The following is a 20704-nucleotide window of genomic DNA, read 5'->3' as shown; positions in this document are numbered from 1 at the left end:
AAAGGGAAATTAAGGTCGGTATAATCAAGGCATTGGAAGATAATATTAAAATATGAAGAATGACTACAGATTTCATAGAATAGTCAGGATTCTGAATTACAGATTTCGAGTGGGACTCGATCCTTAGTCTTCGATTTTCGGTCGTATTCTTATACCACTGAGCTACCGGGGATTACTCAAATATATGAAAAAGTGGCATATACAAATTATATAGTTGCTGTATCGCTTTATTACTGCTCACTTAATGGTATACCGTTAATAGATCATTACAGGAATTCCAGTTCCAACAATAACCAGAGAGATTCTTAGTTTCCTAGTTTCCACGCTTTGAATTTTGTGCGACACTTTTGAAAAATTTCTGAATATTACAATTCGGGAAAACTATACAAAATCCAATACCAGACCGGAGTTACTTTAGCATGTTGCAGGATTCAATTCAAATCAGGACCAAGTCAGAGTCACACCGGATTCGAACAGGATTTTAAATAGAGCTATCCTATGGAAGCATTCTTCCCCCAACCATAAAATACCTAAAATACCTAAGATATTTGGGTACCTAGGATAGGGATTCACGGGGAGGTTAAGAAACCGCACTCAGAAAGGCTGCCAAATAGAGCCGGATTTCATTTGGTGTTAATAAAGGAATTTAGCGAAGTATTCTTCATTTGTTTTACTCAGGAGTTTAGTTAAACCATGACCTGTGGTTTTGGTTTCATTTCGCAGCTATTTTATTAGCCTTGATGACCCTGAGAAGCCTAGCTTCACTCAATTCAGTTTCACAATAACCACCATCGAATAGATATCCATGCCCATAGCTTGATCATTAAAATTCAACAATTCAAGTAAGTTCTCTTAGATAAAAATTTTTAAAAATAAATTAAACATTTTATATTTCTTAAATAGATTTATTTAAAGATTAATAGTAAATTAGTATTGTACTGACTTAAAATTCATTCATTTTTTAAAATATGAAAAAATAATTCTTATATTGACTTAAGCAGTTTTTGTAGTTAATCTGTTTGTGTATATATAAAAAGAATCTCTTTGAAATAATTTTTCAACTATATTTTTTCATTAAATTAATTCAGGTAATGAGTTTATCACTTTCACATAATTTATTAACTAAATTTGAATTTATCGCTGATTTTGCGCCATTCTCCATATTGAATGATGGTGTCGGTGATGTTGCAAGTGATGTCATTGGATCATATTTGCTATTTAATGTTGTTGTCGTCGACACTGTATTGGTGCGTTCGTTAAAGACTTTCATGTCTATATTTTCACTAGCCCATAGTTGCTCTACATCATCATTTATACAAATGTGTGTCTCATGATTACCTTTATTTGAGCGATTCTTCTGTCATACTTTATCCTCACCAGCCGCATGTGGTCCATGTCTAACAAACTGCAATCGTACCGGCTGAATTATTAACAAAATTAAGCTTTTTATTGTTAAACTACAAAATCATGGATAGGTTTTGGATAGAAGACAAATAAATAAAATATAAATCATAACTGTACATAATATTTACATTGTAATTGTTTGTGTACTATTGTGTGTGTGTGGCATAAATCATACAAAATTTTCATGAAGATGAAGTTACTTTTCGTAATCTATACAATGTGCATAATGTTGGTACATTGTGCATTCCTGTAAGGGTTATGCCGATAAGGATTTTATCGTTGCCTTAATCCTTTATTTTATTGTTTTCTATTGTTTTTTAATTTATTTTAATTGAATTTACTATACATAACTGTCTCTTGCAGTAAATTGAGAGATTTATGCTGACTTTATTAGTTTTATTTATATTTAACTTTATTATACAGCATTATATTGACCTAATAATTAAATTAAAGTAGTTTTTAGTTGATGTTTACTGAAAAAATTTTGAAATAAGAGGAAAAATTCTGAAATAGTAAATAAGGGGCATGTGACTAGGTCGATGAGATATAATTTGAATTCTATTTAACCGTTAAAATGCAAAACTCTTTAAAAATTCAGCAAAATAAATTGAAAATTGTGCAAATAATAATTCAACTCAGCAAAATAGTTTTATTATTCATCAGATTTAAAAGCCACTTCATAAAAAACCTCTGCATTTGAAATAAAAGCAAATTTTTTTTTTCAACAAGCTTTCAAAACAATTTTTCAAACAGCATAAACGCTCAGCAACATCAATATGTGATCTATAAAAACAAAATTATTATTCTCAATAATGAAACATTTCAAACAATTCTCATTTACCAAACAATAATTCAATTATTCATTCTAACCTATATCCTAGAGATAAAATCTCATCTTTTAACTGTCCACAACAGTTTATTTTTGAATAAAAAAAGCAGAAAATGAATGAGAAACTTGAAATGAATTTTATTATATTTTTTTGTGTGCTTGTTGAATGAAAAACAGTAGAATTTAAAAGCAAAAATGAAAGTTTATGTTAGTTATGAAGTAAATATTTAATGAGAGAATTTTTATGAATGAAGTTGATGTAAAACACTTGTTATATGAGAAAATAAATTTTTTAAATTCACTTATGATATTTATTTATGGTGAAGTGAACTGCAAGGTGTGCTCTTTAAATTGATTGCTATCTGATTGCTAGTCATACGTGCCTGCATATGAGTTGATCAAATGATGTTCAAATAGGATGCTATTATGAAATATTTTATTTGAAATTGATTCTGAGATTTTTTTCAATATTGAACATTTTTATGAGTTTCATGTGCTGAATGAGATTTGAAGCAGATGACTTGCAAAATTGATATTTCATGAATAATTTAAATTTATTCAATAAACTTTTATCTGATTATCATTCAGGAATATTGAATTTTTATTGAATTTTATTTGATTAATTTTAACGGTTTTTATGAAAATTTTGAAATTTTTAGTTAGAAAATTTCATCACTTCAAAAAGTTTTTTTGCAATAAAATGAAAACTAAAGCTTTAATTTACATGATTTTTGATAATTGTGTTGTAAATCAGTGGCAAGGATCTAAAAAAATTAGTAAAATTAATAATTTTTAAAGCAAAAAATCTAAATTCATCAAATAAATTAATTAAAAGCATTATTCATGCATTTTTCCAGTAATTAATAATAAAATAAAACCTACAATGTAATCAACTTTTAATTTAATATCTTTATAGTAGATAATTTTTAATATAATTCACTTTTATGAGACCACATATTAACATTTATTTGTTCTACAATGTATAGATTGACAATAAAAATTAATTTATGTACAATAAAAATAGTAGGGTAAAAAATATAATTTCTTGCGCAAAATGCAGTTGAAATTTTTAAATGTCCATAACTTTTGAACGGAAGCATGAATTTTACCAAACAAAGTTTAAAAAAAATACGAATTTCGTGAATTTTTAGATTCCGTAAGAAAAATATTTTTAGGATACTCCATTGCTTCAAAAATCGATCATTTATACTGTATATAATTTCTTGCGCAAAAAATATAATTTCTTGCGCAAAAATATATAATTTCTTGCGCAATTTTGGACAAGTAGGCAATGTACTTTGACGACACAAAACTTCAATTTTCGCACGATTTATCCTACTTTCTGACGTTGTTTTGCTTCAAAATGGTTTGATGATGCTCCTTGATTATTTTAAAAATATTTTAGAGGTTGAAAACGCGAAAAAATTACCAAAACAAAATTTCCAAATTTTTGTGTGCAATTTTGAACAAGTAGGCTAACACAAAAAAATTTTGTTGTGATAATTTTTTCGCATTTTCAACCACAGAAATATTTTAAAATGATCAACAAGCATTCTTAAACTATTTGGAAGGAAGACAGCGTCGTAAAAGAGGGTAAATAAACAGAAAATTGATGTTTTGTTCCGTCAAAATTAATCGCCTACTTGTCCAAAATTGCGCAAGAAATTATATTTTTTTGCGCAAGAAATTATATTCAGTATAAATGATCGATTTTTGAAGCAATGGAGCATCCTAAAAATATTTTTTTCACGGAATCTGAAAATTCACGAAATTTGTATTTTTTTAACCGATTTTGGTGTCAGAAGAGTTAATTGTTAAGGAGGTATGAGCATTTGAAAATTTCATGTCAGAAAAAAAATTATTTTTTGGTGAATTTGTTCGCGCAAGAAATTATATAACGCAAGAAATTATATTTTTTACCCTATTAAGCGTATAATTTATTACCATAATGTTCTCATTTGAAGTATGTTGAAGGGATTAAAAATACTAAAGGAAAATGATAATAATAAAATACTTTTTAATTGAGGTATTCGATGAATGGATTGTGTCAATGGATGTGTTGAGCGTGGTTATATTGATTTAAGGTGCAATTTTGAATTTGGAACTGGATTTTTTTCATCTTATGGCAAATTCCCCTGCTTAAATAATACGTACAATGACTAATAATGCCTAATATTAAGGAAAGTAAGGCTTTTAACAGTGATGGGTAACATGTGTGTCGCCAAAAATGATTGGAAATTTCATGAACTGTATACCGGGTGGGGTGTCAATCGATGCTTAATACCAAAGTGTGCAATATAATAACAAAGATTGCTAACCACAGGCTTAGGAGGTGTTGATCTACTAATTACTATAACAGTGCTGGTCAACCTATTATTTACACGGCGTACGGTTCATGACATTCCCAAAATGATTTTGGAAGCACACAGTGTGCTGCGGCACATATGTTGCCCATCATTGTATTAGAATTTTGGCAATATTCTAAAAATTCAATTTTCATTTGCTCAATTTCAACCAGAACTCGAGGTCTACTCGGATTCTATATGCAAAAGCTGATTTGAGTCGACTCGACTTCATGCAAAATTCGAATTGACTTCGTGCTCTGCTCCCATTTAAATATTTGCAACTTAACCTTCCTCTACACTAAATTATTCATACAGATAAAAAATCCTTTGATTTCTGATCCATAACCACTTCCAAATAAAATCCTTAAAATACACTCTTTTCTTATATTCATCCCACATCCACCAACCTTCCATCATAACCATTCGCGCCTACACCAACAAAATTAAATCTAATTGAATATTTTTATCATCAACATTAATTTAAAGCTACTCGTTTCAAATAATTTGATTTTTACAAGAATACCTCAATTTCATTACTGGTACGTATAAAAAAAAAATAAAAATATTAAAATAAATAAGATACAATTAAACTTTTCTAATAAGATAAATCACTTTGTGCAATTTTGTGTTTGCTCTTTATACAGTTTAATTTCATTAGACAACAAAGCTCTAAAGTAAAAGAAAAGAAAAATTAAAAAAAAAAAAAATAATTTAAATCATTAAGAAGTAAAAAAAATAAAAATAGATGAAAGAAAAGAAAATATGGATGGAATGAGGGTATATAACTTTTGAAAAATGTCGTAAACATTTATTGCCTTAGGGAATTTTAAGGCTAATTTTGTAAGAATCGTTATTAATTTTATAAGGGAGACTAAGCCTGAGGGGCAATAAAAAAGAGGAATTAGGACATAATTCTTTAATTTTCAAGAGTTTTTCTGGACAACAACATTAGACTCGATATTAAATGTTTGTGTTTCATCGCAGAGATTTAAATAAGGGAGGAGGGGATAGGGGAGGAGGAACTGAAGGAGCGGATAGGGGGAATGGCAGGATTTTTGTAATACCCAAAAATTTAGGGAATTTTAAGGAATTTTTTTCTGAAAAACCACTAGCAAATTTTAGAAATTTATGCTAATAATGAGGTTGATCTTTAACCCTGGGCGCATCCAGGTGGACAAACGAAACCAGTTTTCTTTGGGCGAAATTAAAACAAAACAGTATGGATATTCTAGTATAAAAACTGAGGTTTGCTCTAGCCTCCCTTCCCTCACTCCTACTAAGTAATTTCGTAAGAGATACTCTTCAAATTCAAATTTTTGTATCGACAAACCCTAATGAATTAAAGAATTTTGTCAAAATCAGAGCTCGAAGTTGATTTGGATTATGAATGCAAAATGAAAAATGGACAAAAATCTGTCATAACTAGATCAGTGCTGAACAATCTTTTATTCTTCGCGGCACACTTAGGTGGTAAGCATCAATCGAAAATTTTCATCGAAAACTCATGGAATTTTCATTATTTTTAGGTGGCACACTTGCTGCCCAATAGCGTACCAGATAAACGCAATTTAATGACGAGTTCTAACAGTTTTTTGTCCACTCGGGTTAGACTAGAAACCACACAAAATTCAAGTCGACTTCCAGCTCTTGTCAAAATTAAGGGTTGGTTTGTTAACTGAATCTTTGAATAAGCCACTATACAAAAGATGCTAGAAATTTCAGGGCTAAATAGAGACTAATTTGAGATTCTGGTATTAAATTTGAAGTTTGCCCTTAAGGATTATGGGTTTGTTTGTCAAATGACCTCCTGAATACGCTCCTAAATGAGAATCAGTAACAATATTCTCAAAACCTTTTTAAAACAAAAAATCTGATAAATTCAGTAAACGACCAAGATAATTCATTATTTTTTTATCTACGCCTAAATTCATGCAATATATCATCAACAACAACACCTCCGAGAATGACAATAAAAAGTATGAATATTAAAAAAATTTCACTCCAGAATAAAAAATTATTATTTCCACAATAAAAAAAAGAAGTCAAACAATTTTCACTAAAGTTATAACCCCCTAGAAAATAATTAAAAATATTATTCAACTTTCAAGAAAAAAGATGAAAAAAAAAATTATTACAAAAGGGAAAAATAGAAGTTACAAAAAAATTATATATTAAAGTACAAAAGAAGAAGAAAAAGATGAAAAACTACGGAAATACGTTTCAAAACTTAAATTTCATTATCATGAGCAGGATGAGAATCTCATCAAAAAAAACTGTTACGTTATTCTCATCCCATCTGCATGAATAAGTAAGAATAAGCAATAATATGAGATTTACCGAAACTTGTGTTGCTGTATAGCTGTTGGCCCGAGGACGAAAAAAAGCTATTTTCCAACGTCTCTTCACCTGTGCCATAACTTCACCGTTACAGAAGCAGAACAGCGTTGCCACGCACAAACCCTGTCGAATACAAATGTAAAGTTTACTTATTACTGTACAATTTTGAGACATCACTTTTGTGTTAATGTGAAACAGCAAGAGTGGAATGAATACAGGGGTAGATTGGGTCGAATAGATGGAATGGGTGGGATTACAGGAGATAAGCATAAAAACAACATTGTTGTTTTCTTCTTCTTTATTTTATGCCTTCTTCCTTTTTTTTATATGACGCATTTTTACAGCATACCGTGTATCAGTCGCTTCCCTTTTGACTAGCTTCCTTTTTCTTTTGTTATCTTCCTTTTATCTTAAGGGGGGTTGATTGTTAATAATGTCTGTTATTTAAGAGAGGAGGCGACCTCGAGCTAAACATACTTACTTACTTACTTCTTTAATTGGGGCGCACATGAGCCTATTGGTGTGGAGAAAACGTCTATAACAGGCTATTTATTAAGCCTGGAACTTTATTATGAACTTTATTATGACTAGACATTTATGCGAAGAAAATAAGGCGGATTCCATCATTAACTGAACTTCAGATGCGGAAATTAGAAGATTATCCAGTACATTACTACCAATTTGTTCAAAAAACGGGAAAATTCTAAATACAAATTCTTTTTGTTAGCAAATAATTGGAAAATCGACTGAAAAATCGGTAAATTTTTTTACTTTTGATGCTGTTAAATACAAGATCCATCAAGTTTTCCTCAAAGTTTCTTGCGAAACTAACTAAATAGTGACACTATTGGATAAATTGATGGCTTTTTTACTAAATTTTTAGCTATATGGGGACCTAAAGACACCTTACTTACTTACTTCCTTGGCTGGGGCGCACGGGGGCCTATTGCCGCGTTTAAAGAATGTCTGTAGACAGCTCTATCTTTCGATAACTTCTGCCAATTAGGGATATTGAGAACTCTAGCGTCCTTATCGACACAATCAATCCAGGACATTTTTGGTCTTCCTCTTGATCTTTTGCCATCCATAAAGTCTGCAAAGGTTACTCTATATACAGGGGCATCCTGTGGTCGTCTGTTCACATGCCCTGCCCATCTCAACCGATTCTAATACCTAGATGCGCCTAATTGTTCTTATAATTAGGTATTCACTTGATAAATTGTGCATTTGACTTTATTCATTCCAAAACAAATTTCCTAAAGAGCACAGCATACCCAAAATGTCAAAAATGTGTTCTTTAGACAGCTTCGTGTCGTTAGATGCCAGATTCAGGCCGAGCCTGAATTTACATTGACCTGATGCTGGTCTATTGTCCTTCTACTATTCCCAACTGTGCTTACCGGCCTTTTTGGATCAAAACTCTATTACAAAAGAGCAAATGGCTCAAATTTAATTAAAATCCTCAATTTTCAATAGACATCACTTACGAACAGCCCACTTAATAACAATAACAAAAAAATCAGGAGAATAATCCCTAATAAAGGTAATCTAAATTTATCTAAACTGATTAATTAAATCAACTCGACTCTTGAACTTTAAGTAAATTAAGTCTACACAGCTGTGCGGTAAATCCATTAAATGATTCATCAGATTTGTAATTATAAAAGTTACTTGCAGAAAAATTTTTTTGTTCTGTTGTTTCATGTTAAAAGCTTTTTTTTTTGGGGAGGAATTTTTGATGGTAGCATTGAGTGCTGTAATTTAATCGCATGTAAGTGAATGTTGGGATTAAATTTAAATATTTAGCAACTATAACTTTTAAGCTTGTACAAATTTTTGCTTTAAATTTGTGCACATTATTGTTGATTGTGCTCTTGAGTCGCTGTTGGATGGAGATTGAAGTTTGAGGTTTGAATTTTAAGCTTTCGGTTTTTAAAATCAGCGAAATTTGGAATTGAGGAGTCAAAATTGAACATTTTTATGTCTTCGGATCCGATCAGCCTTCCGACACATTGATTAACACTCCGTAAATAATATCCATCAATTTCACATAAAACCCGAGCAATCCAAGTCGGTTAGTCGATCTAAAATCAGTCATCAACTCGACGTGACTCTGGCATGCTGAATCTAAGCATCAAGTCAGAATCACGACAATCTAAGACTTAATTTTTGTTTGATTTATCGATTTTTTATACGATTCATGTGTGAGCAATAATGATTCAGCTTTAGACAAACTCTAATTGTGGCAATTAGCCCTCAAGTGCCTTCGCCAAGGAAGGAAGTTAGCATTCGATTTATGCTATTCGGGTAGATCAATAAACACTGTATTTTTTTGTAAAAATGCGCCATAAAAGACCCAAACATCAACATAAACATTTTTATTTTTCATGACTTTTTCCTTTTTTTTACTCACTTGAAATGATGCCGTAAATGCAGAAATAACTGCACATGTAACAATGGAAAAAAAGAGAGAGAAAACGGAAATTTATATCACATCGTATTTCAAAGGCTTCTTTTTTAATATGTATCACTGTATATATGTATTTACTACCTTCATATGTCGCTTCATACGGATGATTCTTCCCAGGTCTAAATGGTGTTAATATGTATTGAAGGCCGAGCAACGGTACGAGCAGTAAAGTTGCACTAAAGCAGACACATGGATGGAAAAAAGAGAAACAAAAGAAAATTGGAAAATTTAATTTAAATAATTCATAAAGTGTATGTAAATGTAGCAAATTGGATAGGACACAAATGATAAAATTTCTTAAATTATTTCTATCGATTTTTTGTGGATAAATTGTATTCTCCTTTGGATTCGATCCAAAAAGTAAAAGGAGTCGAGAATTGATTGCCGTAGATATAAATACGAATTGGGGGATTAAGTAATTTTTCTCGAATTTGTCTGATTCAATTACTGAGCTTTAAATATTAAAGAGAGATTTATTGGATGTAACATGTTGATATGAGCTTTAGGATAGACAATTTAAGAATGTAGGTAATTTATTGAGCATTGATTGAGTTTCAAAGTGACTTTAAATCACTTATTCTAACAGACAATGAGCATGCTTATCTAAATTAGCTATACGAATAGCACAAATCGGTTAATCAATCAAAAATCTGGTCTTAGGATGGCGAAACTCTAACTTGGTACCGGGTCCGGTTTCTAGAATCATGTGCCGGATGTTGGATTGATTGGCCGAATTGTGCTATTCGGAATACTCATGAGTATACTCAATTTCGCATACTCAATTCAGTACACTCAAGCATACTCAATTCCGTATACTCATGAATACTCAATTCCGTACACTCAAGTATACTCAATTCAGTACACTCATGCATACTCAATTCCGTACACTCAAGTATACTCAATTAAGCATACTAAATTCAGTTCACTCAACCATACTTAATGTAATGAGCATGATTCTGAACGTGCTGCATATCTCTTCGGGATTCTTAAAACAAGAAATTGTGATCAGACTACTTCAATACCCACCAATGTTGTAAGTTCTTCTAACATCATAAATCCAAAGAATGATAAACTTAATGCTTAACTCACCGAAAAGCTTGAAGAATATTCCTCGACGGTCCACTGCCAGGACCGTTTGACACAGCAGCTGGCGCCCGTAGTTTAAGTAACACCACTCGTACAATATTACACAAAAATAGGAGATTAAGTAACATCGATAAGCACACTGGAGCGACCAACACATTCGAGTATGGACTCTCATTCATCCAACAGCTGAAAAAAGAGACACAAACAAATTAGTAAAAAAAATATGAGCAAAAATTTAAATAATTTACAATGCACGGTCATGATCCTCGCTCACGTAGCCTCGAAGAATTCCATAAAGTATTAAAAATATTGCAGGTGAACTCCAACCTAGCAATATAAGCCATCTAACAAGCTTCTGCTCTGATATAAATGCTGATACGAGCACAGTATGAAGATAAAAACCTTCACATAACATCCAAGCATAATTGGTGAGTAGGAAATAATGTAGAATTAAGTGTAGTACCACACATCCGGTCTATTTTTGGGAAACGAAAGACAAAAAAAAAGAAAATTTTGCTAAATTTACAAAAAATTTACATTTGATGATTTTCATTTAAAAATTAAATCAGAGTGAGGCTGTCTCAAAAATGACCGTTAATTTTTTTCAAAAATATTTTTTTGTCGCTAAAATTCAAATTTTTTTGACCGTTACTTTTACTTTTCTTTGTATATATTTTAAAATAAGTTGAGTTCGAAATGTTCGAATTTTTCGACAATCGAATGTCGAAAAACTCGAATTAGAAACGGCCACACTCTAAATTAAATATTGTGGAAAAAAGGACTTGCTATTGTATGTGCTGTAGATAGGAGTCGAAAAAAGGTGCTCAATGCGTTCATATTAGTTTTACAAAGAAAATATCACACAAAGCGATTTTTTGGGTGAATACAACATTTACATGTGTAGAATTTATTTCCTTTTTAAAGGAATTTGAATACATGTATTTTGTCACATCCTTTTTAGATAGATAATAAATTGATTGGGTATAGTGGAAGGAGAGGAAGTAAGCGCATTATGTAATTTTTTTTTGAACGATTCTTGATATTTTGGGAGAATTTTGGGATTGGCAGATAATGATTTCGTAAATAAGATAGATGAATTATTGAAGGTCTGTGAATACTTGAATGTTGATGATATGCGGCACGTCGCTAAGAGATACAAAGTTGTGAAGCAGAAAGTTAAGTGACACAATAAAATATACTGTAGCTATGTAATTATTTTAAAGACAACGGGAAAGCAGCATTAGCATAGTTGGTAGAGTGTCAGCTAATTGAATCTTGAAACCCGGGTTCAATCCTGGGAAAAGTCATGGAAAAGTTTATTAAAATTTGGATTTTTTCTTTGCTGTTCTTGACATTTTAACTCGGTTTGTGTGATTCGTGGTATACAAATCTTGGTTAAGTCAATATTGCATTGATGTCTTTTGGCTGCAACAGCATCTGGCTAGGTCGCAGGTCTCTCAAGTGTGTTATGACATGATATCGTGTGTCACGACAAGATTTCAAGTGTGTCACTTCACGATATCAAGTGTGTCGCGACACGATATAATGTGTATCATGAAACGATCTCAAGTGTGTCACGATGTGAAGTCAAGTTTGTCACGATACTAAGTCAAGTGTGCCTCGACACGAAGTCTAAAATGTTAAAATTGCAGTCAATAGACTTTTTCGAACCCTAAATCACGTTATTTCAATCTTTTTTAATGTTTTCTACCGTGACGTCAACTGAGAAGTTTGAAAACTTTTGAACTAGAATGGAGCAACGACTTACTGAATTGCCAAAATTCTATCATTGCATCAACCAAGCCTTATTAAACATCAAAACAAGTCAAAAGATGCCTTTTCAGTCAATTTTGATAAAGAACCTTAACTAAAAGCAACACAACCCATTTCAGAATCCCTCAAAGAACTTCCTCAAGCACAGTCCTCAAAACATCGTCTTTTTAAGTTACCAAAAAATCACAACCACGTCTACTTCTTAAACATCACCTTTTCCAACTCAACATGGAAAGGACAAAATAATCTCAAAATCTCTTCCATCTCACAAAAGAATAAGTTCTTGCCAATAAAAAAGGCAACAATGTGAAAAGATTGATAATATGGCAATCTTTTTTTTGGAAAATTGACCCATCCGGGGTTTTAGCTTAAATCGTTATGTATCATAAATTTCACATGTTTTTAAGGTTATCAAAATTACAATCCACAAATGCCTAATACTTTCTCTATTCTCACCGTTCCGTACCGGTAAATTGATTCGAGAAAAAAAGGTCATATTAAAATTAACTTCGATTCATTTGTTGTCTGAATTTATATAAAAAAGGTACAATTTTGTGCTTATTGAAAATTATCACCATTTTCTTGCTCCAATGAAGGCATAAAGTGAAAAACAATGAGATGTATTTTCTAATTATATCTGTTCCTATATGACTTTTTTGTTGTAAAGAGTCGAAAAAGTAAATTTCATTCCGTTTTGTTTCGTAGCTGAAATTTGAATAACAAGAAGTATGAAGAACATCAAAATACATTAATGATGAGAAATTGAATACGCAATTCAGAGTTGATGATTAGAATTGTTTGTGAGAATTATTTGGATTGGGTGGATGTTTAGGGGTTGTGACTCTATTGTAAATGCCTCTACCCGAGTGACACAAATGAACCAGGTTCCCCTTCGAAGCTTTTAACGCTCCGCTTAAGCTCTTTTATTAGCACCAATTGGAAGCCGCTTAATTTTAGAAGCATCAAACGGAAGCTTCCATTTGGTATTAGCTCCCAACGGAGCATTTATTTGGTCACATGATTTTAGTGCTGATAAAATAGCTTTAGTGGAATCCTGAAAGCTCTGTGGCGAAGTCATCTTGATTTGAGCCATTCGGGCAGAAGTTCAAACTACCATTAATATTTCTTTTATAGATTTTCTATCAAGGTTGGATTTGAAATTAGGATTAGACCTCATGACACCGTATTGATTAGAAGGCAGACTATTCTAGCCCGAGTGGATAAAAATACATTAAAACTAGTCGGTAATTAGACATTAACTAGCTATAAACTAGTTTTATCGTATTTTTGTCCACTCGGGACTAGTAAATGATTTTGGTTAACTCAAAACCCTCTGGATAAGCCCTTAAACACTAGATTCTGTCCAATCATCAGCAGAAAGAAACAATCTCTTGATCTAAATCTAAATCGAATGCATTTTAATTTTTAATGAAGTGCCAAAAGGTATTTTTCATCCAAAAATCAATATCAAAAGGAAGTCCGAGCCCTCGTTAGCTTCACTTCCCCTGCACAATCTCACACTTGACACAAAAGGTTCAATCTAAAATCTATTGTAATAACAAAAGATTTCAAAAATCAAATAATCTCCAACCATTAACTTTAATACTAATTTAATTCAGGACATTCAGCAATAATCCTCAAGATTCTCCATATTTGACATTAATTTTAGCATTTCCTTGAGAATGTTGAATTAAAAAACGTTTGAAAAGTTTCTCTTGAGTCAAGTTTGAGCCCCAAAAAAGTCTTATTGTTCCACAAACAACTCTGATGAAAATATGAAATTTCAAAATATCGAATCAGCAATGCCTTTTCGAGATCATCAAGATATTTAATTTCATGCAAAATTTCAAAGTATTTTTTTTATATCCTAAATTGCCAAAAGGAAAATTTTCATCTAGACAAAAAAGAAAAAGGAGGAAAAAAGAAAAGTTTAAATATAAAAATCTTTTCAATTCTTTTAATACAATAGGATAGGATGTAAAATTTGTTCCTTATACGCTCGAATAGATGATATTGATTATGTTTTAACATCTTCAGGTTTTCATCAAAGTCATTCATTCATGAATTTAAGTATACTTTAAAGTATTATATTCAAATTCAATGGAAGTAGATATTGATTAAAATATCAGCCTTATGACAACAACAGACAACGAGTAGGAATGAAACTAAAAGTTTGTGATATCAAGCAACAAAAAATTTATAATTAAAGTCAATTTACAACTTTTTATCTTCCATTTTATCGAATTAACTATTCCATAATTATGATTTATTACCCAAAAGGCTTCTTCAGAAATTTTGTGCATTTAAATAATAAGAAAAGCCTTCTTCATGCTGTATCTTTAAAGAATTGAGAGCTTACATTTGGGCCCTTTTGAGGTTTGACATTTAGAATGTATTTATAAGTTCTTGTTAAAGACTTGTGTAGGCTTTAAGTGTTCAATGTTTATTTAGACACAAAGTACTTAATTATTTACATGAAATTGTTTTTGTCTTGATACTTATTGAAGTATTTTAAAGATTATGTTATTGAAATTTGTAGGCGAGTTGAGTATTTATTTGATATTATTCAATGGAATTGGAATATCTGTTGCTTAATATGATGATTAAGTCTATAAATTGACGTATTCTATGCTTAGAAACTCAACAGTTCATTTGACGAGAATATCGATTCAAACAGGATATAATATAGCAACAGTAATTTTCAAATGGAATCCAGCAATTTTCAAACTGATTCCAGCAATTCCATACGGGTTAAGTCTGAAACAAACACAGAATCTTCAATTATATCTTACGATATGGTTTAGAGAATAGATGCAGAGTATTTCAGAGACCCTAACAGACTAAGAGATCGTTTTTGGGTACAGCATTAGTGTTACTATGCTAGCAGTAGCTTCAGGGAGACTGTCAAGCTTTACCCGAAGGAAACAGACTGTGATGACTAATCACTATTTAATTTACCAAATATTTAGCTGTCAATTTGTGAATTGAGAGCAGGTTCGGCAAATGTGAAGTTTATAACATGACTTACAGTCGATTAATTGGATTCTGGTCCATTTTGAGTATCCTAAAAGACAAAGAGGAACCCTATATGAGCCTCAGTAGTGTTAAGATACCATAAAACATGCCTTTTGTCTATTTGGGGTAACTTTAAAGCATACTTTGCTCTACCACTTAAATAACATTCATTAAAAATTCTTTCCAGCCATGCAATCTCCCCGTAACACTTGATAACACAACCAGTCTCCCAGACAATCATGAAATCAGCAACAAAAGCCATCTTTAAAGTCATGTAAGTACAAAAAAACTTAAAAACACCTTTAATAATACGCTTTGAAAAAAGTTTCCCATCAAATCAGACTTCCTGAACAGCTCTATCTCTTTGGGACTATTTCATTACAGCACATTCATGCTCTTATATCCATAAAAAATAGCATACGCAAAATGCTAGTGGAAACATTAACAGCATAGACTTGCAGGAAAGAAAAAAAGTCATGATATGATGTTTCATGCGGAAATTCATTTATTGTATATATATGGTATATTATAAGGCACAAGACTGAGAGGTGAAAAGCGTTGATTCCTTTATCATAGATATATTTATGGGAACGGTAAATCGCTGAAAATAAATATTAAGCACGTAGTTGTAGTAAAAATGAAAAGAACGATGTGCTATTTATATAAATTTATAATTCATAAAATAACTATCCCCATTTTTTTGCTATTTTGTGGACATTTATAGCACATACGGAAGCAATTTTGATACATTATAACTATAAGAGTCATATACAATTTGGACTGATTACGATAAATAGTATAGAATTAAATATATATAAATATTACCTGACTTTCTGCTTCCAGTACATTAGTATCGAGTATTACATGATACCATATGAGCCATAAAAAATTATTTGCAGCAAATGAAGCGAATAGATTCATATGGAGTGTTATTCTAGCACATTTCAGGGATCTGCAAAAAATAGGAAAGATTGAGATATAATTTTAATGTAATTACAATTTGCTATATTTTGTATTAATTGTCTATGTCCATTGAAGAATTTTAAAGAGAATTGTTCATCCTTAACCCGAACAGGCAATGAGCATGCTAGCAAAATCGAGTATTGTCAGTTATATTGACTGAGAGTATTCATAATGCTCGAATAGCCAGCCCTATGAGCTATAGGTTAACAATCTCTTGTACCACACCCTTTAGACCTACAGTTTATAGCGGCATCCAAACCACTTGCAAGCTCTACACATTCCAAAAACAATTGTTCGTCATAAACCCTAATTTACCCTGCAATATACCCATATTTCCCACTCATTTAGGTTTGTATGGTCCTTGTCCGTTCATCTTAAATATTCATTTCACAATATCCAATTTATAGCAACCACTTAATCAGATCCAATTTTATTGAAAAACTTCCCACTTGCAATTTGATCTTCCCAATTGTAATTTCACTGAAATAAGCTTTCTTTATTTCAAAATCCAGCTGAAAGTTTTACAATGGATAGAACATAAAGTTTAAATCATTTTTTATAATTGATAGTTATTGCTAAAAAATCCATGATAAAATGTACAGAACATGAATTGAAATTTATCGATGTATGGTTGGAGAAGTTTGAATTATGAATTGTTGAGAGGATTGAAATACCGAACGATACAAATGAAGAAGGATACGGTAAATGGCTGTCATTTAGCGTCCACATGAAAGGTGCTTCGATTTGATGTCAAAATTTGGTCAAAATGAGCTTTAGTGAAGCCATAAAAGCTTAGTTGGGAAGCCTTAAAAACTCAGCTGCTGCAATTTAAAAGCTAAGTTGCGGTGCTTCAAAAGCTTAATTGCGGAGCCTTCAAACGCAATTCCCGAACCCTAAAAGCCAGTTGTCCAGCAACATGGCGTAGGACGGGAATGAAGGAATGTCAGTTAGATGTCAAAACTGAGAATTTGTACAAGCTTTGTAATACAGCCAGCAACAGAGTCAGATGGAAAGCATTATGTAGCAACCTAGATCCCAAGTCGGAGCATGGTTCCAGAAAGGAAGTAAGTAAGTAAGTAAGTAAAATCCAGTGAATATGTCACCAAATAAGAATCATGCCAATCTGAGCCGATTTGTGCTAATCTTTAAAAATTGGAATCAATTCCACATACAAAGTTTACAAAACCCGTTGACAATATTTTAAAAATATCCTTTTCGCAATAAATTTATTGTCAATTAGACTTCCATTCCTGCGTCTGAATAAAACAATTTCAATTTACACTGAATTTTAAAATAAACATTCAGCAGAGAAATGATTCAGTCCATAATAATAAAAATGAAAGCAAATAAAATAAACAATTTTGCACAGTTGCATAAATGTAATTAAAAGTTGAGGCTTGTCATGTGACATAAAATAATGATTTTTTTTTGTCAAAACAAATCCAAACCACCTCTGGATGTAAATCAACTTTAACATTGTCACAACACATTGTTATTATGTATAATATAAAAAAACCTGTGAAAAGCTTTAAACTTGTTATTTTTTTTCAACGAGAAACAAAGTTTTAGTCACTATGGTTACAATTATGTAGCAGCGGTTGTTAAATGCTTTCATTAAACACTGTAATATAGTGAAAAAAAGTTTAGATTATGTTTTTTTTTCATCCTCATTTATTGAGTTTTACCGTAGGGAATGCTGAACAGCCAGTATTACATGTTATGGCTTAATTTGTCCCTTACGAGCTATCAATATTCTCGGATGTAATATTTTCTAATAGAAAAGGCAAATGATGAATAATTTAAATTATGGTCTGTTAATAGGGACACATTTTGTGATTCTTGTTTCTGTGGGGTTTGACTGATTAAATGGAGTCAGCGGTAGAGTAAGTTTTAGATGTCAACTGAGGAAGACCATGGATAATAGTTGATCAGTACGGTCATCAAAGTAAGTAAGTAAGTTGCCTGATTAGAGTTTTGTGAGGTAACTACTTCAGACTTTGTGCATGGCAAAAGATCGCAAGGAAGACCAAAGAATTCCTGGATTGGATGTGTTAAAAAAGACGCTACAATTCTCAATATTCCGAACTGGCAGAAGGTTTCGAAGGATAAAGCTGTCTTCAGACATTTTCTACACGCGGCAATGGGCCCTTGTGCGTCCCAGCCTAGGAATTCTGTAGTAAGTAAGAGTTTTATGAAATTCTTGAATTTTTAAAGCGTTTATTGAATTTCAAGCTCTGATTTGCACTTTGAAAACTGATAGAATGTTCATAAAATGTCGTTAAGTGACCTGTGGAAGCTCATCTTTAACTAGGTCTTTAAATAAAATTTTGTTCATGGCCAAAGAACGCAAGGATGGTCCAAGAACTCATGAAGAGAAACTGTACACCCTAACAGGCAAGATAACGCATTTAGGAACCATACTGGTCTTTCTGGACTATGAGGCAAAGAGTTCGATAGTGTGATAGAGATAGCATGACATTTAGCATGCATTTCGGTAATTGGCAGACCAATTAAGAAGCCAAAGACAGATTCATCTTAAGGTGGCGTCTAGTGAAGGTTATGGACAGAGCTCGAAGTTGAAAGAATTTCATTCGAGAGCTCAAAGTCAAATCAAATTGACTCCAGTCGATTAAAATTCAATAAACTGTGTGCTCTGGTTAAGGATAGTAATACAAAATGTAACTAAAAATCCTGCTATTTCACACCAAAAATAGAATTCCCAACCGCTATGTTAACAGATTTCAAATCAATAACCATAACAGCTGAATGAATACCTCAAAAGCTTTCATCTATCTGCATTCAACGCCATCATTTCAATCACCTTTTTTTTCTCAACCAACTACCATGATCAATAAGTCAATGCACAAAACAATGTGTATGAAAAAAAAAAATGTTAACAAGTGAATGGACAATGATGAAGGATAAAAAGAAACCAATGCACACAATGACTGACAAATGAGCGCTTTGATGGTAGAACAGCAATAATAAAAACATCACATAAAGAGACAATAAAATGAAGAAGAGAACAAATAATGAAAAAAATAGCTTGAAGCTATACAGAATAGAAAAAATGTTGAAATTGCAATTTTATTTATGTCCCCTAGGCCTTTTATGGATGTCATTTTAGAGCGAATGTTTAGATTTTTGACAACTACTTTTGAATGACGCTTTCAGGCATGCACAGACGCTGTTCATTTATTTGTCCTTCGCTGATGAAAATTTCAGTACCAAAATCTCACAAAATAGAATCAATTATCATAAATATCAACTACTTTAGCGCCTTGCTATAAATTTTCAAAATTCTGCTGACTTTTTCAGCACTTTTTAAGCTTCAACCTCCGCAATAACCTCTAAATTCTAGTCTATTGTTACAAATACACAACCACAAAGGAACTAAATAAATCAATTGAGCAAAACAATCCCTTAAATCAGCAACACTCAGACAGACAGACTCTCAATGTCAGCAAAATAAAAACAAGTCATTAAAACAGTTCAAAAGGAATGAAGATTCATACTTTCTACATCCACAAAAGACCTGATTAAATCTGATTTTAAAAGCTTTTTTTCATCTCATTTTCAAAGCACGTACCGCAACTAGTCAATTAAACGCAGTGTTGATGTCATTAAAAATTTAAAATCTAATTAAAAAAGCTGAAGTGCATTTGAAATTTATGTGCGTTTTCTGTTGCGGCACATTGAGTGCTTATGAGCCAAGCACAAAATTTATTGTCAGTTGATTAAAAATTCTACCTCTTCTTTTTTTGATATTGAAAGCCACACAGGCAACGTGCCAAATTGAATAGATTAAATTTCAATTGTATTTTCAGCATGAGAATATTTGAGGGAATTAAAAAGTGGTGGACTGGATTTGAATTTTTAATTGGCTATTGTTTCCTGGGGGAGCATTTGAAGTTCATGTCAACTTTTGTAGGGTTTTGGTGTTTTTGAATTTTTTTTGTGTCAACTTTATTATCCGAGAATCGATTAAAATTCGACTTTAAGTTTTATCCACAAACGGACCATGACCTTGAGCGACCTATAGTACGATGATGAGTCCAGTCTATATGCAGTCCAAACGGACTCCAAACCTCATGTGACATTCAAATGACTTCCAAATAGCGCTTATTGTCCTTTTAAGGTCTAGATAGCCTCTCATCTCTCAATTTGCTTCACTAGTGTCTAAAGCATTAGAAATTAGACTTACTTACTGGAACCATGCTCCGACTTGGAGTCTAGATTATTTCAATAGGCCTTCCATCTGACTCTGTTACTGGCCACATCACGAAGCTTGTACAAATTCTCTGTTTTGACATCTAATTGACATTCCCTGAATAAGTAATTAGACAGGTCAACTGCTGATGATGCCAAACATGAGTTAGTGAGCAACCAGGACTTAAAAGGTTACCTGAATAGCACAAATTGGTAAATCGATCAAAAATTTGATTTAAACCCAACGTGACTCTAACATGGTGCCAAATTAGA

The 20704-nt window shown here is 31.9% G+C and overlaps 1 protein-coding gene across 5 annotated transcripts in view; it reads right to left on the bottom strand.

The window, feature by feature from the left end:
- Positions 1-946: 946 nt before the first annotated feature.
- The window catches only part of Dh31-R (Diuretic hormone 31 Receptor), a 59045-nt gene continuing 39287 nt past the window's right edge, over positions 947-20704 (bottom strand). Inside the window, exons 6-13 of one of the 5 annotated variants that reach the window (XR_011545179.1) lie at positions 16085-16211; positions 10720-10946; positions 10475-10657; positions 9467-9561; positions 9329-9357; positions 6916-7038; positions 4178-5247; positions 947-1405 (exon numbers count right to left, since the gene is read on the bottom strand). Coding sequence is in view for 4 of the 5 variants with exons in the window: in XM_070650552.1 (XP_070506653.1) it covers positions 1361-1420; positions 6916-7038; positions 9329-9357; positions 9467-9561; positions 10475-10657; positions 10720-10946; positions 16085-16211 (844 nt within the window). In the remaining variant the exon portion in view is untranslated. Of the gene's footprint in view, positions 1421-1839; positions 1878-3280; positions 5248-6915; positions 7039-9328; positions 9358-9466; positions 9562-10474; positions 10658-10719; positions 10947-16084; positions 16212-20704 lie in introns of those variants that run through there. The other 4 variants (XM_070650552.1, XM_070650553.1, XM_070650556.1 and 1 more) reach the window with 4 other exon arrangements.

Source organism: Chironomus tepperi, unplaced genomic scaffold, assembly GCF_022539635.2.
Source record: "Chironomus tepperi strain 1889 unplaced genomic scaffold, CSIRO-AGI_Ctep_v1 contig_445, whole genome shotgun sequence".
Lineage (NCBI taxonomy): Eukaryota > Metazoa > Arthropoda > Insecta > Diptera > Chironomidae > Chironomus > Chironomus tepperi.
Note: the sequence above shows the minus strand (reverse complement) of the source record. Positions and strands in the feature narration are given on the sequence as shown.